This window comes from Solenopsis invicta, chromosome 10 (assembly GCF_016802725.1).
Source record: "Solenopsis invicta isolate M01_SB chromosome 10, UNIL_Sinv_3.0, whole genome shotgun sequence".
Lineage (NCBI taxonomy): Eukaryota > Metazoa > Arthropoda > Insecta > Hymenoptera > Formicidae > Solenopsis > Solenopsis invicta.
In genome coordinates this window covers 1,964,356-1,985,900 of record NC_052673.1, presented here as the reverse complement: position 1 = coordinate 1,985,900, position 21,545 = coordinate 1,964,356, and the positions used below count along the sequence as shown (strand labels likewise).

The window sequence follows — 21,545 nt, the reverse complement described above, 5'->3', positions numbered from 1 at the left end:
GTATGCATTTAATATATATATATATATATATATATATATATATATATATATATATATATATATATATATATATATTAATAATATATATACATACATATATATATATATATATATATATTATATATATATATATTATATATATATATATATTATTAAATATGTTTATTAAATGTTGTCATATGTATAATGGACTATGTGTATACTTTGACACATAAATATGTAAAGATAAACATCTATTGAAAATATATTATTTTACGTCATTTATTTCTATTTATTGTATTTTACACTATTTATTGTATTTTTGTAAAAAAAAATTTAAAGTTTCTGTCAAATAAATATCAAATAAAATATATTATCTTATTAATTATTAAACATTTAATAAATTGCGTCGAAATTTATTCCCAAAAGCAACATTTGCGAGAAGTTTTACTCTGTTATTTCATTTTCAAGAAAAGTACTGCGGAAACGCATCGTTTGTTCGTAGATATTTACCGTAAACATGCTACATCGAATACTACTTATAAAAAATGGTTTCAGCGATTTAACAATAGTAATTTTGATGTACGTGACAAAGAACGCACCAAAAATTGAAAATGCAGAATTGCAACCATTACTCGAAGAAGTTGTCGTTATCGACTACACTGATACGTTTAATCAAACTTTGAAAGAAAAACGACCGGAATGGGGCAATAGGCACCATAAGCTGATTCTGCTACATGACAACGCTAGACCATACGTAAGAAAAATTGATCAAGAAATATTTGGAGGGAGTGAAGTGGGAAATTCTGCCTTACCCGCCGTATTCACTGGGCACTGCTCCTTTAGATTTCCATTTGTTCCGGTGTATGCAGTCGGCCCTTTCTGGAGAGCGATTCAATTCTTATGAAGGTATCATAAAATGACTTGATGAATAAATCGCTTCAAAAGAACCAGATTTCTTCCTTCGAAAAATTTATTACGTGAAAGGTGAGAGAAAGTTGTCGCTTCCGATGGACCATACTTTGAATGAACTCACTTTATATTGTTTTATTTAGACAAATACCTCTTTTTCATTAAGAAAGGGAGACTTATTCCCATAATATAAGTATTATAAGTAATAAAATAAGATATTTATGTTAATATGCTGCTTCTATGTTTTTCTTTATATTCTATGTCTATACTTTAACTGACAATGAGATATTTTATTAAAGTTTGCGATAATCTTATAAGAAGTAAAAATTTATTTTTTTCCTTTTTCAGAAATGACTAATCAAATTGATACCAAATTAATATTAAAACGAGCAGAAAAATCAAAATTAATTATTTCAAAATTGCGACAAATTTTTTTAACTAAAAAGTAAGAAGCCGAGAGAAAAACTAAAGAAAGTTCAGCAAGAATTCAATATAAATCAAATTGTGGCATAAATATAAATACTATACGAGAACCTAGAAATAACGTTAATTTACAATTTTCTATCAATTATAAGTTGTCAAACATTTCTATATCATCTGAAAATTATAATATTGTGTACTTTATTGATTTGGAGATTTCGAGATTTGAGAAAACTGTTGATATAGATATTCTACAAATCGCTGCAAAGTTTCAAGATAATAAATTTAATGTGTATCTCAATCCTTCATAAGCTACTGATGATAAAGCATCCAAAGTCACAGAATTAAGGAATATACTTGGAAAGTCTTTAATATTTAAATGACAAGAAACCATGTAAAAAAAACGCGCTTTGCATTTTACCTTGAAAGTGATATGGAAACAAATGTACTGCTATATATTATCGTTTTGCGGATTATACTTTGTTATCTCTGTCAAGCTAGCAGATCTCGTTTTGCAAATGAGCAAAATCGAACGGGACCAAACTTAAGAACGATCGAGACCGGGTCGCCGCGCCGGTTTAACTATAAATAAAAGTAAAGATGTTTACACAGTACCAGTTTGTTCTAATTTCATTTTCCGGAATTTTAGACTCACACGACTTACTTATAAGGCGTAACATCGCACGAGTGTATAACAAAGCAGTTCTGTGAACGTTCTGATAAAACAGGGCAGCTCGCCCTATTTTAAAAAAACATTATTGACATAAAATGCACGTTGCAAAAATCAATTTTGCAACTAATTGTGATAAAATTATTAAAAATTAACTGTAAAAAAAATTGATTACGCTAATCGATTTTACGGGAAAAGTGACTAAAGAAACATATATGACTCTTTCTTAATTGTTATAATTCTTATAATTGTTATAAACAAGTTAGTCACAAAATTGTTTTTTGAAAAGTGCTTTCTATGTTAATAAAATTTTTCATGCTCCGGTCCTATTTCCAATTGTCATTTTTTTGCTATCTTTGTGTATACTAATCTGGCCGTAGGCAAGGACAGTTTTAATTATTTTTATAGTTTTTTTTTTGCATAAAATATGAATGATTTAAGAAAGAGTCCTATATGCATATTTTTTTTAGTAATTTTTTCCATAGAATTTCCTCGGTTGGCGCAATCAGTTTTCTTCTACAGTCAATTTTTAATAATTTGTTTATAACAAGTATTTGCAAAATTGGTTTTTGGAAAGTGCTTTTTATGCCCGTAATGTTTTTCATGCTCTGGTCTTCTTATTTCCAAATCTTATTTTTTTGGTTATCTTTGTGCTGGTCTGGCCATAGGCAGAGTATTAGTTATTGTATTTATTATATTTTATTATTGTTATTATTGTTTTTTTGGATAAAACATAGATGATTTAATAAAGAGTCATATACGTTTCTTTAGTAATTTTTTCCATAGAGTCGATTGGTGCAATCAATTTTCCTCTACAGTCAATTTTTAATAATTTGTTTATAATAATTATTTGTAAAATTTATTTTTACAAATGCTTTTTATGTCAACTAGTTTTAAAGAAAACAATGAAAAATTTGATTTATAATGATTTTTTGAAGTATATCTCGCGTAATATACCAGAAAGAGAACGGATAATGATGGCATTGTAAAGGAGAAAATGCAAGATTGGTCTCAAAATATTCAAGTAAAGTATTTCAGTCCGGCATGTCTGTATCTAGAGGCGCACACCGCTTTCCACGTTCCACAAGTGCCATGATTTGTTGACTTAGATCAGTTTTATGGTTTTTGAAATGATACGACAGTCGTCCTGTGGACGTCTCATGACTATTCACGAAGCTGTAACCGCCGTCCGACAAGAGATAAAGCCGAAAAGAAATCTTCGTTCGAAGTGGTAACCAATAAAAACGACACTGCGAGATAAATAATCGCCTAAATGCGACGTACCGCTCCATGTAACGTACGGATTTACATCTCCGGTGGGTATCCCGAACCGAACGGATGTGTTTTTGAGAACAAATTCCTCGAATAGTTTAAAATAAATTTTAATTTGATAAAATTTATGTAGCAATAATTGTACGTAAAACATTGTAATAATTCTGCGGTTACTTTGACGTCAAATTGAATATAAATATAGAATAAATTCTTTGATTCATGGTCGTAAGTAAATAATTGGTTTCATGAGAATAATTTTATAAAATTTTAAAAAAGAGAGAAAACGGAGGAGGCTATTTAATGTAAACATATATTGTATATATAATAACTTTATATATAATTTCAATTAGCTTACTGTAATTGTGTCCTTAATGAACATAGACAGCAGCTCGTAAAGATAATGATAATGTAATACGAATGGATCCTTCATGCTCAGGCGTTTTGCCACACTCCATCTGCGTATCATGAATTAACACCTCGTTAAGTTCCAAAGAATACTCGTACAGTCATTTACACATTAGCCTGCTCTATCTTCTCGATGCGTGTACAATTTATAATAGGCATAACATGCGCAGTTACTGAGAATGCTGCTTTTTTCCAGTTTTCCATTTTCTTAAAATTTTGAACGTGTCCGTGTATATGGGGGAAAGAGAGATAAAATGGTAGCCATAAGGAGTTTTTTAAACTTTTAGGTAAACATAATTTCTATTTGTTTTTTTAGATTCTTTCAAGCTTTAGTCATTATTTGTAAAAATTGAAAACTGTTAAGTAAATTAAAAAATTAATTTAATTTAGAGAGATTTTTTGAAGACGTGTCAATTCTGTCATTGTGCCTCCATGTGTGGATAATATAATGAAAAGTAAAGTTAAAGTAAATGTACTTTAAAATGAAAAGATTTATTGTATTTTGTAACGTATTAGGGAGAGGGAGCGGCGGTCCACCTCGGGCGTCATCTTAGCAATGGCGCTAAAAATCAACAGTACTTTTCCTCGTTACAAGTAAAAATTTAGGATTAAAAATTTGTTTGTAACAGAAGGTAAAAGTTCATAAATCAGGAATGCCCAACGTCCGACCAGCAAAATCCGTTTTCAGCTTTTTTCTCTCCGCGCTTAAGACAATCGAATCGCGTGGAGATAAGCGAAGAGCACATTCTAATCCGTTCGATCTGCAACGATTCAAAAATGAAGAATTTGTTGGCCCGAACAAGGTAGATCTCACTTGACTGTTGATTTTTCAAGAATAAAGTAAACTCAACAATTCTGTCCGCTGTAGAGTGCACATTTATGGATTAGATTTCTGCACTAGCATATTATAGTAATCAACGTTCTACCGTTTCTAAAAAGTTAAAACAATAAGTATTAAAAACGTTTGTTATTTCTAAAGTAGTAAAATATACAAGAAAAATAAGAATATTTTTTAAACCATATAATGTATAGGTAAATGAAATAAATATCCTTATACATTAAGTTACATCAATGCTTCAATAATAAATGCAACTTTATGTATAAAAGCATCTTCGTGAAAGTGTTGTTTATATTATAATAAAAAAGAAAGTAAACACCTCTTTTTGTTGTGCTCAGGACAAGTAAAACAAACATTATTTTTTATAGTTTTTGAGATGAGAAATTCAATGGTGCTCGTTAAAATTACATCTTATGACAGTAATACACACTGACAATGAGTGAATCGCACTGTGTACCATCGATACACGTATACTGAAAAAAAGTCTTGTTGCATCATTTAAAAATCTGATAATTTTAACCAATACGTCTGTTCGAAAACAGACGAATCAGAAATATTGTAGGAATTACCAGATTGTAGTAAAATCTATCCAACGTCCTGATTATAATAATTAGAGTCCTATTGTAATAACCAAAAATTCTGTTTGGTTTCACCGGAAACACTCAATCATACAAGTTTTATTAATATAATTAGATTATTTTCCTCAGTGTAGTGTAGCGTTTAATTTTGCAAGTGACTGCAACGTTATGCGTTTTCTCGATTTAACGTATTATAATTTTTATGTTTCCATCATGTAACGTAATTTTAATTAGCACCAACGGATTTCTCGCATCAAAAATATTAAGAAATAATGTTTATTTTACATTCCTAAACAAAATAAAAACAGGTTTTTTCATGACATCTTTCTTTAACACATTTCAAATGTTCCAAATAGTCTAAATTTTTGTTAATTTAACATAAAATAAATATGTTAAAAAATAATACCAATATTATGTGAAGGATTAATATAAGAAATATAACAATTTCAGCAAATCGTAAAAGCATGCTTCTTTGGTAAAATTACTATTTATAATATGTTAACATTATTTTTATAATATTTTAAACATATTATATTTTATCATGTTTATAATAATAATAACGTCACCAAGATATAGAAAATGTCATGCAAAATTTATATAAATTTATTAGCATACTTATGACATTAATTTATTCAAATTAAGATACACAGCAGCATTAGAAAACTGGAAAAGGAAAGTACAAAGTATGGGCATAGAACTTAGCGAGGGATGCATTTATACATTATAATTTGCCGATGATTAAGTAGTCATAGCAAATTATGTAGAAGATGTGCAATATATGATGAGGAAGCTTATAGAGGCGTATACAAGTTAGGGCCTAACGGTTAACTTGGGCAAGACCAAGTATCTCTGCGTGGAAGAGGAACAGAACAATTTAGATCTGGAGGACGGATAAAAAATATCATGCTCGTAGTCAGAACTACGAGTACCTGGGGGATCACATTTGATAACACAGGTACAGACGGAAAAAAAATACAAAACAGAATAGTTAAAGCAAAGAAAGTTATAGGATGCCTTAACAGCGTACTTTACTTTGGAGTAAAGAAATATCACAGAAGAGAAAATATACATAAAGCAATAGTTAAAAGTACCCTTCTATATGGAGCATGGAGACTGACGGAGAAATTTAAAAAAAGGGTGGAAGCGGTGGGAAGACGGTGGACACTACCGTTAAGCGCGATGAGCTCTTGACGCTCTCGTGCGTCACGCTACGACGCGCATTTAGTGCGCATTAAACAGCCAGCTGTGCCGTGTCGCGGACGATTTGCCTGCCCCATCAAGGATCTTTGTTAAATTAGGTAAGTCAATACGTTTATTTAATTAAATTAAAGTATAATTTTATAAAATTAAATCAGTTACATGAACAAGAATCTGACTCAATTTAGAATTATGTTAAGATTAAATTAACTTATTATTAAATTAAAAATTAATTTGAAATTTTGAAATTTATATCAAATTAGAAATTTGTAAGATTTAAGAGAAAGTTAAATTATAATTAAAATAATTATAATGTAGATTATTAAAGAAATTTAATATTTTATTTGTAAATTGACATTATATATAATAACAAAAAAACATTGTTGTTATGAGGGAATGTATTTTTTTCTTTTACAATTTTTTTTTATCCAATTAAATTTTTAACTTGGGGAAAAAAGTTGATAAATTGAAATTTATGTGTTTCGAAAATAATTAATTGAAATTAAAAATTGAATCATTTAAAATTAAATTAAAATTGAGTCCCTTTAACCAAAAAACTGTAAAGAAACTGAAATTGACGCATACTTTACATCATATCTCAAGTAGCAAAATAATGTAAAAGCGACGACAAATTTTGATCATAAAATGACCAATGAACATCATTTAAATTTGTCGTGAGAAACCCGAAAATACCGTCAATATGTTACAGCCACTGAACGTCATTTTCTGACGGCAAAATAAGACCAGTATATGACGTTAGATAACAATAAACTACAATAGTTATTTGTCGTTTAGACGTCAGAATGACGTCAAATTGCAACAACTTATTACACGAGGCGACCTCTTGATAGTTACAACATAATTAATATTAAATAATTACGATAAGAGAGCATTCATGATACATGTAGAAACGAAATGTACAAAGAAGGAAAGTAGCATCAAACAAAAGCTGCGTTGATATCCATTCTGCAACTAGTGATTGGTTTTTATTTCTCTGTATTTTTTTTTTGCTTTTAATATAAGTACTCCTTTATTGTGATTATTTAAAAGCATATTATAATAATTGAGATATTTTTTTTTTTACTTTAAATAGCAAGTTGATGTCTTAATAACAATTTGAAGTCTTGTCTGCTTTTTCTTATAATGTTAACGTGTGCTCCCGAAGATACCTTTAAAAATAATATTTAATTTTTTAAATAAAATAGTATTTGGTTTTATTTAAATAATTGAAAAAACGGAATAGTGCTTAGTATTTTTGTTTATAAATTAATATGGGAATTTTCAAGTTATATTTTTCCAAGCATATTAAAACTTCTTTATTTATAATCTTTATTTATTTAGAATATTTATTTATAATATTGTTAAATCTATATACTGTAACGCTGGTGGTTTTCGTGCGGTTCGGGTAGGTGTCAGGATACGGTTGCGGATGAGCTCGCCGGATTGGTCGGGTTCGGTATAATAATCGCACTCGGTATTTAGCTGACAAACATAGGAGATCTTTATTTAGCTGCAATATTTACACATAGCCTTATGGCTTATTGAGTCTAGCGCCTCGTGGCGAGTGGACCTAGCCTAAGCGGGGACGCGATTGGCTCGCGCTAGTCGCGGCGGCCAATCGCCGTTGAGCTGTCGGAATCGCTAGTTTGGGTGACGGTGCACGGACGACGACGCGCTTGCTTAATGAAAACGTTAAGCGAGAGCCGGGATTACATTTATACTAAAAGAATCAAATTGTGATGTCCGTAATAACACGGGTGAAATGGTAAAGCGACACGTAATAAATCTACTTACAAAAGATACATAATAAGAACTTAACTAAACGCGGTGTTTTTAAACGGACACGGTGTCCGGGGTGGTCGGGGAGTCGCGGAACGCGGGATTGGAGCGTCGGCGACGATTCCGCGTCTCGCCCGAGCCGCCTCGTGCAAAAAGAGGCGAAGTTCTCGTCAGGACGCGGATGCCCTGACGAGGCTTTAGGTTACGAGAGACTCTTCCCTGAGGGAGAGGACGGATGGGATTGGCTAGGGATACCCAGCCTGCGGACTCGACGAGGATGCTCGTCGTGGGCGGTGATTCGCCGAGGATACTCGGCTACGGAGCACGGCGAGGATGCTCGCCGTGATTGGCTGTGTACGGTGTTCGGTAGGACAGGATTAGCCGAGGATACTCGGCTACGGCGAGGATGCTCGCCGTGATTGGTGGTGTACGGTATTCGGTATGACAGGATTAGCCGAGGATACTCGGCTAGCCGGAACGACGAGGATGCTCGTCGAGGGGAGTCAGGATGAGGCGAGTATTCTCGTCCTCTTGGGAGTCGGAGTGCGGTCGAGGATACTCGACCTGTCGGATTCGGCGGACCGGGAAGATCTGATCTCGGCGTTCCCACTGCCGGCTTATATATCCGAACGCACGGTTGGGCGGACCAATCCGTGCGTTCGGTCGGCTGGCCCGGAGTGGGAGCGTTGCCGAACGCCACGGGCGGCGCGCGTGCTGCTGCGTGATCGCAACGATAGGTTAGCCCTGTGCGCGCACGTGGCGTTCTGCCGGTGTTTTGCTCGGGTGGACGGAGCGGAGTGGCAGTGCGCGCTAGGTGGAGGGGCGTTTCGTTACAAACCATCTCCCCTTTCGCTTCTGAGTGGCGAACTTTGGCCACTACGCCGGGAATTCCCGCACGTAGTGGCACTGGCCATCCCGACTAAACCGGAGCGTGAAACGGCGGTTGGCGAGGCGAACTTTGTACACTCGCGATACCGTGGCCGCGTAATACGGTACGTACACCGTTAAATCCTCCGTCACGCGCACGGGCATAGGCGGTCGGTCAGGGCGGTTGCCGGTTCTGCGGGTCGGCTGTGCCGGTGTCGGAGTCTTTCCGTCGTTGTTCGGTGCGGTTGCGGTGGTCGCGGTTCCCTGCGTCACGTTGTCGGGTGGGGCGCCGGCGGGGAACTTGGTGGTCGTATCCCTTGTCGGTGCTTCGGTGGCGTTGCCGCATGGCGCTGGGCCGCTGGTGCCCTTCGCTTCGGTGCTCCTAACCCTGGGCGGTAGTGCGGGATCGGCGATTTTCCGCGACGCCTTGGTGATGGCGTGGGCCTGTGGGTCGGCCGTCCTTGGTCGTACCGGTTGCCCTGGCTTGGCCGCGGGCAGTGGTGAAGGTTCGCGGGACGTGGCAGCTGGTGTCCTGCTCGCGGACTCCTCCTCCAGGTCTGACAACGGGTCGCCGAAGAGGGCGACCAACGTCTTCTTCCGTTGCTCTGCCGGTGCGGGTCGCCGTCTGGGTGGCGCGGGTTGCTGCGGGTTGCCGCGATGCTGGCTGCCGTTGCTCAGCAGGGACGGCTCGGCCATGAGTGCAGCCCATTTTTTCGCATTGGCTGCGGAGGATCGTTGGATCCGTACGCCAATGACCGGTGGTGGTCTCTTCGGGGCCGGCCGGGCCGTAAGACGCTTCGCCGGCTTTGCTTCCCGTATCAATCCTTGGGACGGTGCACGAATGGCCAGGACCGGTTTGGCACGAGATGGCTTAGCCGGTGCCGGTGAGTCGGTCGTGACGAGGGGCGAGTTGATGGACGTGGGCCGGTCTGCTGCCGTGGCGGTGTTCTCATCGGCGCTCGGTCCGGTCGGCCGCTGAGGGGGCGACGGGAACAGTCCTGGTGCGCTCGGTGTCGTCTCCATCATTCTCTTCCAGAGCCCGTCGAACTCGGCGTCGTTGCTCGGTACGTCTAGTAGTGCGTCCAGAATTGCTTCCATGGTGGATTCGGTCTTTCTGCAGGTTCCTGGTTGCGGTGGTCCCCCTTATATACCGGGCTGGATTGGGGGAGGTAGCTCCTTCCCTTCCGGTAGTCACGCCGTCCGGGCGTGATCGGCACGAGCCCCGCTGCTGGCCGGTTCGTCGTCTGTTCCCGCAGCATCATCGTCGGCGTCGTCTGCTCCGGATTTGTCGGTCCCGCCGTCGTCTGTCATGGCGTCCATCTCCGTGTCGTCTGCGGTCGCGTCGTCTGCTTCCGCGTCGTCTGCTTCCTCACGGTCCGTCTCTGCGTTGTCTGTCCCTCGGGTCTGTTCGTGCCGATGACCCGGCTTAAGGTCCTGCACATGTATGTGACGATGCCACTTACCGCGCTTGTCCCGCAGATCGACGACGACTGGAGAATGGATTTTTCGGACCTCCAATGGTCCGATGTACTTGGGCGCCAACTTTGAATTGAAGGATTTGCCCTTGTTCGAGAGGGGATGGTCCTTCTTCCAGACTAGGTCCCCTATGGCGGGTTTCCATGCCCGTCTCCTTAAATTATAATATCGTTCTTGGCGGTGGAAGGCTCGGGCGAGGTTTGTTCGGACTACCTCGTAGGCCTCCTGGAGTCGTCGCTGGTTGGTGGCTGGAGCGGCCGTCGGTGCGGGTCTCCCGTCAGTGTCCCGTGGTGGCGTCTCGAGCTCCCGCCCGCAGTTCAGATAGGCGGGCGTGTAGCCGGTGGCGTCGTGGACGGCGGTATTATATGCAAATTGCAGCGCCGGGATGTGCTGATCCCAGCGGCGGTGATCCCGGCCGACGAATTGTGCGATCATTGTTTTTACCGTCTTATTGGTCCGCTCGACGGGGTTGCAGTGAGGAGCGTGTACTGGAGCCGTCCGGTGGCGAATGCCCAGGTCGCGTAGCCGTTCGCGCACGTGCCCCGCCACGAATTGTGTCCCGTTGTCGGAGATTAGGATCGCGGGGCAACCGTGGCGGTAGACGACGCGGTCCGTGATGTTCTGGGCGATGGCGGTGGCGGTGGCTCGCCGCAACGGCACCAGCTCCACCCACTTGGTGAAGCGGTCTTGCAAGACCAGCAGCCAGGCGGCTCCGTTGGTGGACCGTGGGAGGGGTCCTACCAGATCGGTGGTGACCTGTTCCCAAGGCGCTTCCACGTGGGTTGCGTGCATCAGTCCGGCCGGTCGGACCTGGGCAGTCTTGTGCGCCTGGCAATTGGCGCACGCCCGTACGTGACGCGCGATATCGGAGAACATTCCCGGCCAGTAGTAACGTTCCGCGGCTCGGGCAATAGTTTTGGCGATGCCGAGGTGACCGGCGGCAGGGTGGTCGTGCACCCGTGCCAGCACGGCCCCTCTTTCGTTGCGAGGTACGCATCGCTTCCACTGCGTCTCGGCGGGTTCGTCTTTAAAGTTGGTCGAATGGAGTATACGGCGGTATAATCGACCCTGTCGGACCTCGTAGTCCGCAAAATCCCCCGGTCGGTCCCGTACGCGGAGGAGCTGGCGGCGGTACCATGGGCACGCGGGGTGTGCTTGGTTACTGCACACGGCCGGTAACCTGGATAGTGCGTCGGCGACCCGGTTCAGCTTTCCCGCGCGGTACCGGACGTCGAACGTGTACTGCTGGAGCTCGAGCGCCCATCGGCCGAGTCGGCCGGTGGGAGAATCCAGGCGGCGCAGCCACTGGAGGGCCTGGTGGTCAGTGATGACCGTAAACTCATATCCCTCCAGGTAACCGCGCATATGCCGGATGCCCCACACCACGGCCAGGCACTCGAGCTCGGTGGCACTGTAGTTCTTCTCCGCGCCGTTGAGCGACCGGCTGGCGTATGCGATGACGCGCTCCCCCTCGTCAAAATGCTGCGAGAGGACGGCGCCAAGACCGTACGTGCTGGCGTCGGTCTGGAGGACGAACCGGCGCGAGAAATCGGGGCACGCGAGGGTGGGTGCGGAGGTTAGCGCGCGCTTGAGCTCGCGAAAAGCGGCCTCCTCGTCGGGTCCCCACGTCCATCGGGCGTTCTTTCGCGTGAGGCGGGTGAGTGGCGCGGCGGTCTCGGAAAAGCTAGGTGTGAAGCGGCGGTACCATGACGCGAGTCCCACGAACTGTCGGATTTGTCGTACGTTTGTCGGGGTTGGCCACTGTGCGACGGCGCGAACCTTGTCGGGGTCGGTGCGGATCCCCTGGCCGTCCACGATGTGGCCCAGGTATTTAAGTTCGTTGAGACAGAACTGGCATTTTTCCGGATTTAACCGGAGCTTAGCTTGGCGAAGTCGCCGAAAAACTTCCCGCAGGTGCCGTAGATGGTCGGAGAACGTTGCGCTGGTCACGATAATGTCGTCTAGATAGACGAACACGTGAGGTTCCAATTCGGGGCCCAGTATTCGGTCGAGCAAACGTTGGAACGTCGCCGGAGCCGAATGCAGTCCGAAAGGCATGACGGTGAACTGCATTAGGCCCCGGCCCGGAACGGTGAAGGCGGTGATTGGCCGGCTATCGGGCGTGAGCGGAATCTGCCAATAACCTTGCTGTAGGTCGAGCGTAGTGAGGTATCGGCCCCCGCGCAGCTTGTCTAGTGTGGCGGGGATTTGCGGTAGCGGGTACGCATCCCGCTCGGTGACTTCGTTTACCTTCCGAAAGTCAATACAAAAACGGTGTTTCCCGTCCTTTTTCCGCACTATAACCACCGGGGAGCTCCATGCGCTGGTTGATGGCTCGATAATACCGGCTTCTTCCATTTTGCGGACCTCTTCATCGATGATGCTTTGCATCGCCGGGTTGCGCGGTCGGTACCGTTGTTTGATCGGCACGTCTGTTTTCAGCCGGATCTGGTGGCTGGCCTGGTCGGTCGGTCCTCGTACCTCCTCGAACTTGGCCAACTCCATGGCCAGGAAGGCTTGGAGCTCCCGCTCCTCTTGTGCGGTTCGTTTTACCATGCCCGGGGTTACTGAGTACGCCGCGGGTGGCGTTTTTCGGAGCTGGAGAGGTGGCGGGGGTATAGCGATCTGTAGTCGGGCCCACAGGTCGGTTCCTATGAGCATCGGGCTGTCTAAGGATGGAAGGATCTGGAAGGTGTGTTCGAGTTGACGGCCGGCGATTCGGAGGCGGAGTTTGACGCGGCCTGGCGTGGTGGCAGTGGTGCCGTCGGCTAGGTGGATTGCCTCCTCCTGTTCCTGCGGCCATATCCGCATCTCTTTGGCGTACCCGGCGACCTGTCGGTTGATGATGGATACTTCGGCCCCGGTGTCCAGTAAAGCGGAAATCCGGTGTTGTCCCAGGCGGACCGGTATATGGGGTCGTGGTGTGTACTTTATGTGGACTCGGGCCGAGGAGTGGTTGCGTCCCCGGCCGTTGCGGCGTTTCCCGCCCGAGGATGACAGTCCTTCGTGAGAACGCCGTCCTTCCCGCACTGCGAGCAAAATTTGCGTGCGGGTCTCCTGCATTCGAAACGGCTGTGTCCGCGCTGTTTACAGCGCCAGCAGGCGGTTGCGCGGTCGTAGGGCGGGGTGTCGGCGGGTGTAGCGGTGTTGACTTTCCTCCTCTCGGCACGGGTCTCGCTCTCCCGGGCTCTGGAGATATCTTCAAATTCGGCGGCTTGGTCGGCCAGGTCGGCGAGGTCCGTAGCGTCGTTCATGCGTACGTACAATTTGTACTCTGCCCGCAGGTTTTCGTACAGGCGGTCTACCTTTTCTGCCTGGGTAAAACCCCCGGCGCGCCGCATCATCGTAAGCAGGGCGGTCGCGTACTTGGCGTAAGCTTCGTTGGGTTGTTGTCGGCGTTCTTGTATTTCGCGCATCAGTTTAGCTTGATACCGTCGCGGTAGGTAATGCCGTCGTAGGGCGCTGGTGAAGTCGGTCCACGTTTCCCAGGATTCTCGCTCATTTCGGTACCATGCCAGAGCATCCCCCTTTAATAACTCTGGAAGTCCGGCCTTCATCTGGTTGTCGGTGTATTGGTATTCTTCCTGCAGTTCTGTTACGCGCTCTAGGAATGACAGAGGGTCGCGACCGTCGAAGTGGCAACCCCATTTGCGTATTTGATTCATAATCTTACTATGCGAGTGGGACTCGCTTCCGGTGACCGGTGGGGACGGGCTCGCGGTTTCCGGCGCGGGTGCGCCAGCGGACTGGTTCGGATTGGTCATCGTAAGGAAGTGACGGGTTACGCGGTATCGTAACTCGTCAAGTGTACCGGTTGTCTCTATTTGATACGTTTGAGCTAACAACTCGAGCTGGTCTCGCGGTAGCTGTTCGGTCCACTCGGCGAGAGGCATTTATCTCCGGGTGCGATCATCTGTTTCAAAACGGTCCCTGTTCGGGCGCCATGTAACGCTGGTGGTTTTCGTGCGGTTCGGGTAGGTGTCAGGATACGGTTGCGGATGAGCTCGCCGGATTGGTCGGGTTCGGTATAATAATCGCACTCGGTATTTAGCTGACAAACATAGGAGATCTTTATTTAGCTGCAATATTTACACATAGCCTTATGGCTTATTGAGTCTAGCGCCTCGTGGCGAGTGGACCTAGCCTAAGCGGGGACGCGATTGGCTCGCGCTAGTCGCGGCGGCCAATCGCCGTTGAGCTGTCGGAATCGCTAGTTTGGGTGACGGTGCACGGACGACGACGCGCTTGCTTAATGAAAACGTTAAGCGAGAGCCGGGATTACATTTATACTAAAAGAATCAAATTGTGATGTCCGTAATAACACGGGTGAAATGGTAAAGCGACACGTAATAAATCTACTTACAAAAGATACATAATAAGAACTTAACTAAACGCGGTGTTTTTAAACGGACACGGTGTCCGGGGTGGTCGGGGAGTCGCGGAACGCGGGATTGGAGCGTCGGCGACGATTCCGCGTCTCGCCCGAGCCGCCTCGTGCAAAAAGAGGCGAAGTTCTCGTCAGGACGCGGATGCCCTGACGAGGCTTTAGGTTACGAGAGACTCTTCCCTGAGGGAGAGGACGGATGGGATTGGCTAGGGATACCCAGCCTGCGGACTCGACGAGGATGCTCGTCGTGGGCGGTGATTCGCCGAGGATACTCGGCTACGGAGCACGGCGAGGATGCTCGCCGTGATTGGCTGTGTACGGTGTTCGGTAGGACAGGATTAGCCGAGGATACTCGGCTACGGCGAGGATGCTCGCCGTGATTGGTGGTGTACGGTATTCGGTATGACAGGATTAGCCGAGGATACTCGGCTAGCCGGAACGACGAGGATGCTCGTCGAGGGGAGTCAGGATGAGGCGAGTATTCTCGTCCTCTTGGGAGTCGGAGTGCGGTCGAGGATACTCGACCTGTCGGATTCGGCGGACCGGGAAGATCTGATCTCGGCGTTCCCACTGCCGGCTTATATATCCGAACGCACGGTTGGGCGGACCAATCCGTGCGTTCGGTCGGCTGGCCCGGAGTGGGAGCGTTGCCGAACGCCACGGGCGGCGCGCGTGCTGCTGCGTGATCGCAACGATAGGTTAGCCCTGTGCGCGCACGTGGCGTTCTGCCGGTGTTTTGCTCGGGTGGACGGAGCGGAGTGGCAGTGCGCGCTAGGTGGAGGGGCGTTTCGTTACAATACTATATTATCAAAAATGATAAAATGATAAAACAAGAGTAATTTATGTTTTCATGTACATATCAAAAAACAACTTATAAAAATTTGAAATCTTACTGTGTATATTAAATTACCTTTATAATTTTACCATTTTAGTACCCGTGTTAAGTACTCTGTAAAGAATATTTTTAATAAGATGCGGTTTAGTTTTTCATAAAATAATTATTTTAATGAAAAGGGTTATGTATATACAAACCAAAAGTAATACGCCAGTAAATAATTTTATTGTTTTAAAATATATTTTTTATTTTAATATAATCTTTAGCTATTCATATAAAACAGAAATAAACACAGATTGAAAGTAGAAGTATAAAACATAACATGACATAAAAATATAATTTTTATCATTTTTTAATAGATATACGAAATACTAAATAAATTAAAATATTTGCAGAAAACCTGAATATTAAGTTTTTAAAATAATATATGCGTGTCTAAGTATATATGAATTAAAGGAAAAGAAATCTAACAATTATTTTTATTACTTTTATATATGTATCAAATTGAATGAATTCTTTTCGGACTAATTTAACGTTTATGAAATAACCAATAGTATTTAAATATCAAAAATTGTTTTCATATTTTTCAAATATTAAGTAATTACATTTAATGATTTAATTACAATTTTATAATGTGTGTTTGTCTACATACATTGTGTACATACATACATACATTATATAATAAATATGTATAAAATTTATTCAATTAATTTGATGAATTAAGTAAAAAATCCAAAAATTATTTTCTCTGAAAGAGGTACTCATTTTGCGATATTTTTCAAAAGAATTGTCACAAATTCACGGGATAAATTTTTTACACGAAATATATTTATAACCTCCAAATTAAAAGGATACATCTAATATGAATAATATGATAAAAATTGTTTTCTATAGAAATACAAGATATTATTATCGCATCTGAATAAAATATTATGAATTTGGATTACTTTTTTGCTTTTTGTATAACAATAGCAATCTGCATTACGATATTTCCACACATAAAAAATAAAACTTTTTAATTTTATTTTTTTAAACATTTTATATGTATAGAGGTCATTAACAGAAGATAGCCTTGAATTATATTCTAACAATAGTATCTTGATCTTCGTGATGTGAAATATTTTGATTGAAAGTATCAATTTCTTTTAAACGTCTAAAAACTTGTAATAGTTTATGAGAAAATCTAATTAAATGTTTAAGAGTATTCAAATAATTTTTAAACGGGAATGCTGAAAAATTATCTAAAGGTCCAAATTTTTCAACATCGTTACTTAAATAACACAATATATGAACGTTATAAATAAGAAACTGAGTGCCGTAAATGCTTTCGCAATGTTCGATAAACATATTTGCTCATCAGCTAACTGAATACCTAATTTATTGTGTTTCTTAGAGCATAATAAAATAATGCCACAATAAAATAAAATAAAAATTTTCATAAAATGCAATAAGTATAAAATGCCTTTTAGTGATAAGGGACCCAAATAAAAAAAAAATTTTTCTAAATTCTGTAGCTTTCCAGCGTGCAAGCTCAGCTACTTCGAGATTTTCTATTAAACTCAATAGGAATAAATTTTCTATAAAAAACTAATTTCTCAGATAAAAGATTTACTAATCGACCAAGTAAACGAATATTTAAATTACCACCTACCCACATATTCAGAAGCTTTTTCGTTACGCCTAAACATACGGTATGCACGAAATCAATTGGGAATTTTGTTACTAAACCAATTGAAAGTTTTGAAAGAAGAGGAATACCTATATGATGATCTTTATCATTACATAACTGAAAATCTAGATCTGTCCTTTTTGGAGCTACAGTACTTTTATAGATAATTCTATTTTTAACATAGTCTCCAATTACTATACATTTAATACAAGCTGAATAACCGCCATGTGATTTCGTACATTTTATGTAAGCTATAGCTGGAGCGTCACAAATAAAACTATGGACCTTTACAGTATATATCTATCTATTTTTAAATAAAAATCTTTCATGAAGTAATTGAAACAATTCGTTTATGAAATCTAAGAAAATATCAAGTGGTGAAGGTTTAGAACTAGCACGATAAATAGCAATAGCAAAAGGTTTTCCTTTTGAACAATTTTTTACTAAACTTAAAATAGGCCATAACTGAGTATTGCTACTTTTAAAAAGAGAAAGTCCACCTATATTAAAACTAACATTTATTTCGTTTTTTTGTAACTGTAATAGTGTACATCTAGAAACAAATTGTTTTAATGACTGTAATGAGCCTATGTAACATAATTCTCCCTTTTCTAATTGTCGGCTTGGCACAAATAAATTTATTTTTAATAAAGTGCGACTAAGGTGAATGTCTCAATTAGTAACCATGTCCTAGTTAATGACTAGGCACATATATTTATTAGATTTGCAAGAAAATTTTGCAATACGTATTGTCAGGATTAACTTTTTAATGTTCTAATTTCAAAGTAGTACATGTTTATATGCATTTTTATCCATTTTTTAATTTTATTTTACTAATTTAAGCATATTAAATGTGAGCGCGTTGTCATTGAAGTGCATGTCATGTATGTAACGGCCGTTGGCTTATAAGATACGCGAAATTCATGACGCACTTGCGTCAATTAATGTGTGTATTTAAATTACATATTTTATCAGAAATAGTGATAAAAGTGACCACTTATATTATTTGGACGTAGAAAAGGTTAACAGTAAATGCAAATGTATTACATAGCTAGTTAAAAATAAAATAATTGTGATGACCACTAATACGTACACCGAGAGAAAAATTATTAAAGTCAAGAAATCTTTTCCTTAAACATATTTTTTCAAGTTGAAGTGAAAATACTTTTGAGAAAAATAAAAATTTATTTGATTTCAAGAAATAACGTTATTAGCTTCTACTAAGGTAAATAAATTATTTGTTGAAATTATTTATTTAATTGAAATAAATAACTTTTTAATTCAAAGAAATACTGATGGAATCATAAGAATTAATTTACTTGTTTTTCATTTAAAAATATATTTCTTTCATTAAAAAAAAAATTTTCGTTGCTCTGCCAAATTATTTCTTTGATTCTAATAAAAAGAAATAACCAAGAAATTTTTTTACATCGAAGAAACTTTTATTTGACCGTATAGCAATGCACAAATTTGTTTCATACAAACAAATTTTCTTTGACTCGAAGAATCTTTTCTTTGGATGTACCAAAAAACATACGTTTCAAAATAACGACCGACTATATAAAATAATTTAAAATATAATGTGGTTTTTTTATTTGCTTCAAGAAATAATCTTATGTTATTGTTAAATTTTAGTTTATTTAAATATTAGCTTGTTTTGCGGCTCTCCAACGTTAAAAAGTCCACACAGTAAATGATTTCACAGTTCGGATTGAAAAATAATTGACAAATTTAAGATGCACTATATTTTCGTTATGATACTTTTACAAAATTACTTTTTCTTATCAAGAATTGCATTTGTCTCATGCTCAGATAAATTTTTGCATAAAAGTCGCAAATTTATTCACTTTAACCTTTAAGTACTTGGGATTGCAATATGATACTTTGCTTGAAGTAGTCATATTGCAATCGCAGTCACTAATCGGGACATAGGTTACTAATTGGGATAAAAGAAAATAAAACAGTTACTAATATGTATATACATTTATAAATAGCAATAAATATGTTATTTAATGAATATGTATAGCATTATAAAATTATTAGCAATGATTTTCTGGATAAAATGATAGAGCTTTCCTACAATAATAAGAATTTCAATTAAAAATCAAGTTTTATTTATTTAAATCTCATCTGTAACTTTCATGATCTTACTTGTTTATTAATAGAAATATTCACCTTATTTAATGGTAATTCTGGATGAAAATAGTAAAGGATTTTTAAAAGATTATTAAGGACAGCTTGAGAAACACTATGTTGCACAGTAGCCCAATGTCTTAATAGAAAAGGCAAACTTTCTCTGACATTATTTTGAGGTGCAATTTCAATTACAAAATTATCCGCGATTTTATTTACAGAATTATCTAGGATTTTAATTGCAGAATTATCTACAATTTCATTTACAGAATTTCTGCAATTTTAACTATAGAATCATAATAAATTATTAAATAGTCTTTTTTCATTATTGAATCTTTCATTCAAGCAATCATTAATTTCAGATTCATCAAAATATTAATTAATTACAGGAATATTTTTAATTTTTATGTTTTCGAATTCTATACTATTTTCATTAAAATATATACCATTTTCATATATTAATTTTTATCTTATTATTAACTTGCATTTACTGTTGTATTTCTTTCCAAGTATCTCGTATATCTATAACTCTTTGATATAATTGACGAGTGTTTACAACATTTTTCTTTTTGTATCGAATTTTCTCAGTCATTTCTAAACAAAGCCTACACTTTTTTCAAAATAAGAATCTTATTCTAATTTTGTTCGTTCTGTCCTTTTTTAAGTTAATTTTCCATCTATCAGAAGCATGCTTTAGCCGTATCTTAATACTATCTTCTATATATATATATATATATATATATATATATATATATATATATTGTTATGCCCGACGAGCGAACACACAAAAACACTCCCGCGAGCACACAGTACGAAATAACTACACTCTCTCTTTTGTACAAAAGAACACTGACTTTAATTAAGTAATTATGTACAATTTACTGGAAGCGGAATTATCCAAATGTCGCTTGACAGCTACGTGTCCAGAACAGAACCAAAACAACAAAACGCCGGTCGCGCTTCTTCTGTCCGATCGATAAATCTTCCTTTGGCTAGCTTCTCAAGCTTGGCCGAACGGGCACAACAATATATATATATATATATATATATATATATATATATATTAAGCTGACATAACCAATGCAGCACAATCGAATGAAACACGAATAGAAATTTTTTGCTTTTTTGTTGCTAATCTGTTGCTCAATTTCGGATTTTATTGCCTCAGCTAATTCGGAGAAAATAGTGGCTGTGCTGACTTAAGATTAAAGATAGTACAGCCATTAAAAAAATAAAAAAATAAATAAAATTAATTTGTTGCTAATTAGTTACTCAATTAGTTACTCAACTTTATTGCTCCATCCCCAACCCCTGAAAAATGACTCCAAACAGTCGTACGTTAGCATAATACAATAAATTTGATAATTAATGAGATATCTCGATTGATTACAATTTTCCGAATTTGTTGCTAGCAATTTTCAACAAATCCGATTTTGTTGCTTCACCCTCGAGTCTTTAAAAACCACCGCTCTATGTCAGCACAACACTGCAAACATGCAAAATCGTAAGATATCTTGACTGATTACGTCTTCCCGATTTTGTTGCTCGCAATTTTCAACAAATCCAATTTTGTTGCTTAAGTGCAAGGTCAAGGGTGAAGCAACAAAATCGGATTTGTTGAAAATTGCGAGCTACAAATTCGGGGAATCATAATTAATCAAGATATCTCATTAATTATCAATTTTATTGTATTGTGCTAACAACTGGGTTCATTTTTCAAGGAGTGAAACAAAGTTGGGAATTTAGCAACTAATTAGCAAAAAATTAGTAGAAGAAGAATCTGTAGTGTAAAAATTTTTTTTTTAAATGGCCGTGCTAGCTTTAAACTTAAGTCAGCATAGCCACTATTTTTTCCGAATTGATTGGAGCAACAAAATCCTGAATCGAGCAACAAATTAGCAACAAAAAAAGACAACAAATTTCTATTTGCGTTTTATTTGTTTGTGCTACATCAGCTTAATGAACGTTAAATATTATGGACTTTAAAATTTGGACGGAATAGTTCTAACTTACTTAGAGCGCGTCATACGTTTTATTTTCCTTAGTTAAGGCGGTGCTGGAGATACAGTAAAACTCATTCGATATCGATACTGCAGATTTTTCTTCGATTGAAAGTCGAGCCATTCGC

The 21,545-nt window shown here is 39.7% G+C and overlaps 2 protein-coding genes across 5 annotated transcripts in view; one reads left to right on the top strand and one right to left on the bottom strand.

The window, feature by feature from the left end:
- Nucleotides 1–5,457: 5,457 nt before the first annotated feature.
- The window catches only part of LOC105203196 (all trans-polyprenyl-diphosphate synthase PDSS2), a 49,561-nt gene continuing 33,473 nt past the window's right edge, over nucleotides 5,458–21,545 (top strand). The window contains exon 1 of one of the 4 annotated variants that reach the window (XM_026138920.2): nucleotides 5,458–6,372. The gene's annotated coding sequence lies outside the window, so the exon portion shown is untranslated. The remainder of the gene's footprint in view (nucleotides 6,373–21,545) is intronic. The other 3 variants (XM_039454267.1, XM_039454266.1, XM_039454265.1) reach the window with 3 other exon arrangements.
- On the bottom strand, nucleotides 8,927–10,015 carry LOC113004250 (proteoglycan 4-like). The gene has a single exon (XM_026137076.2). It carries the CDS (start codon nucleotides 10,013–10,015, stop codon nucleotides 8,927–8,929), a length of 1,089 nt encoding a protein of 362 aa, XP_025992861.2.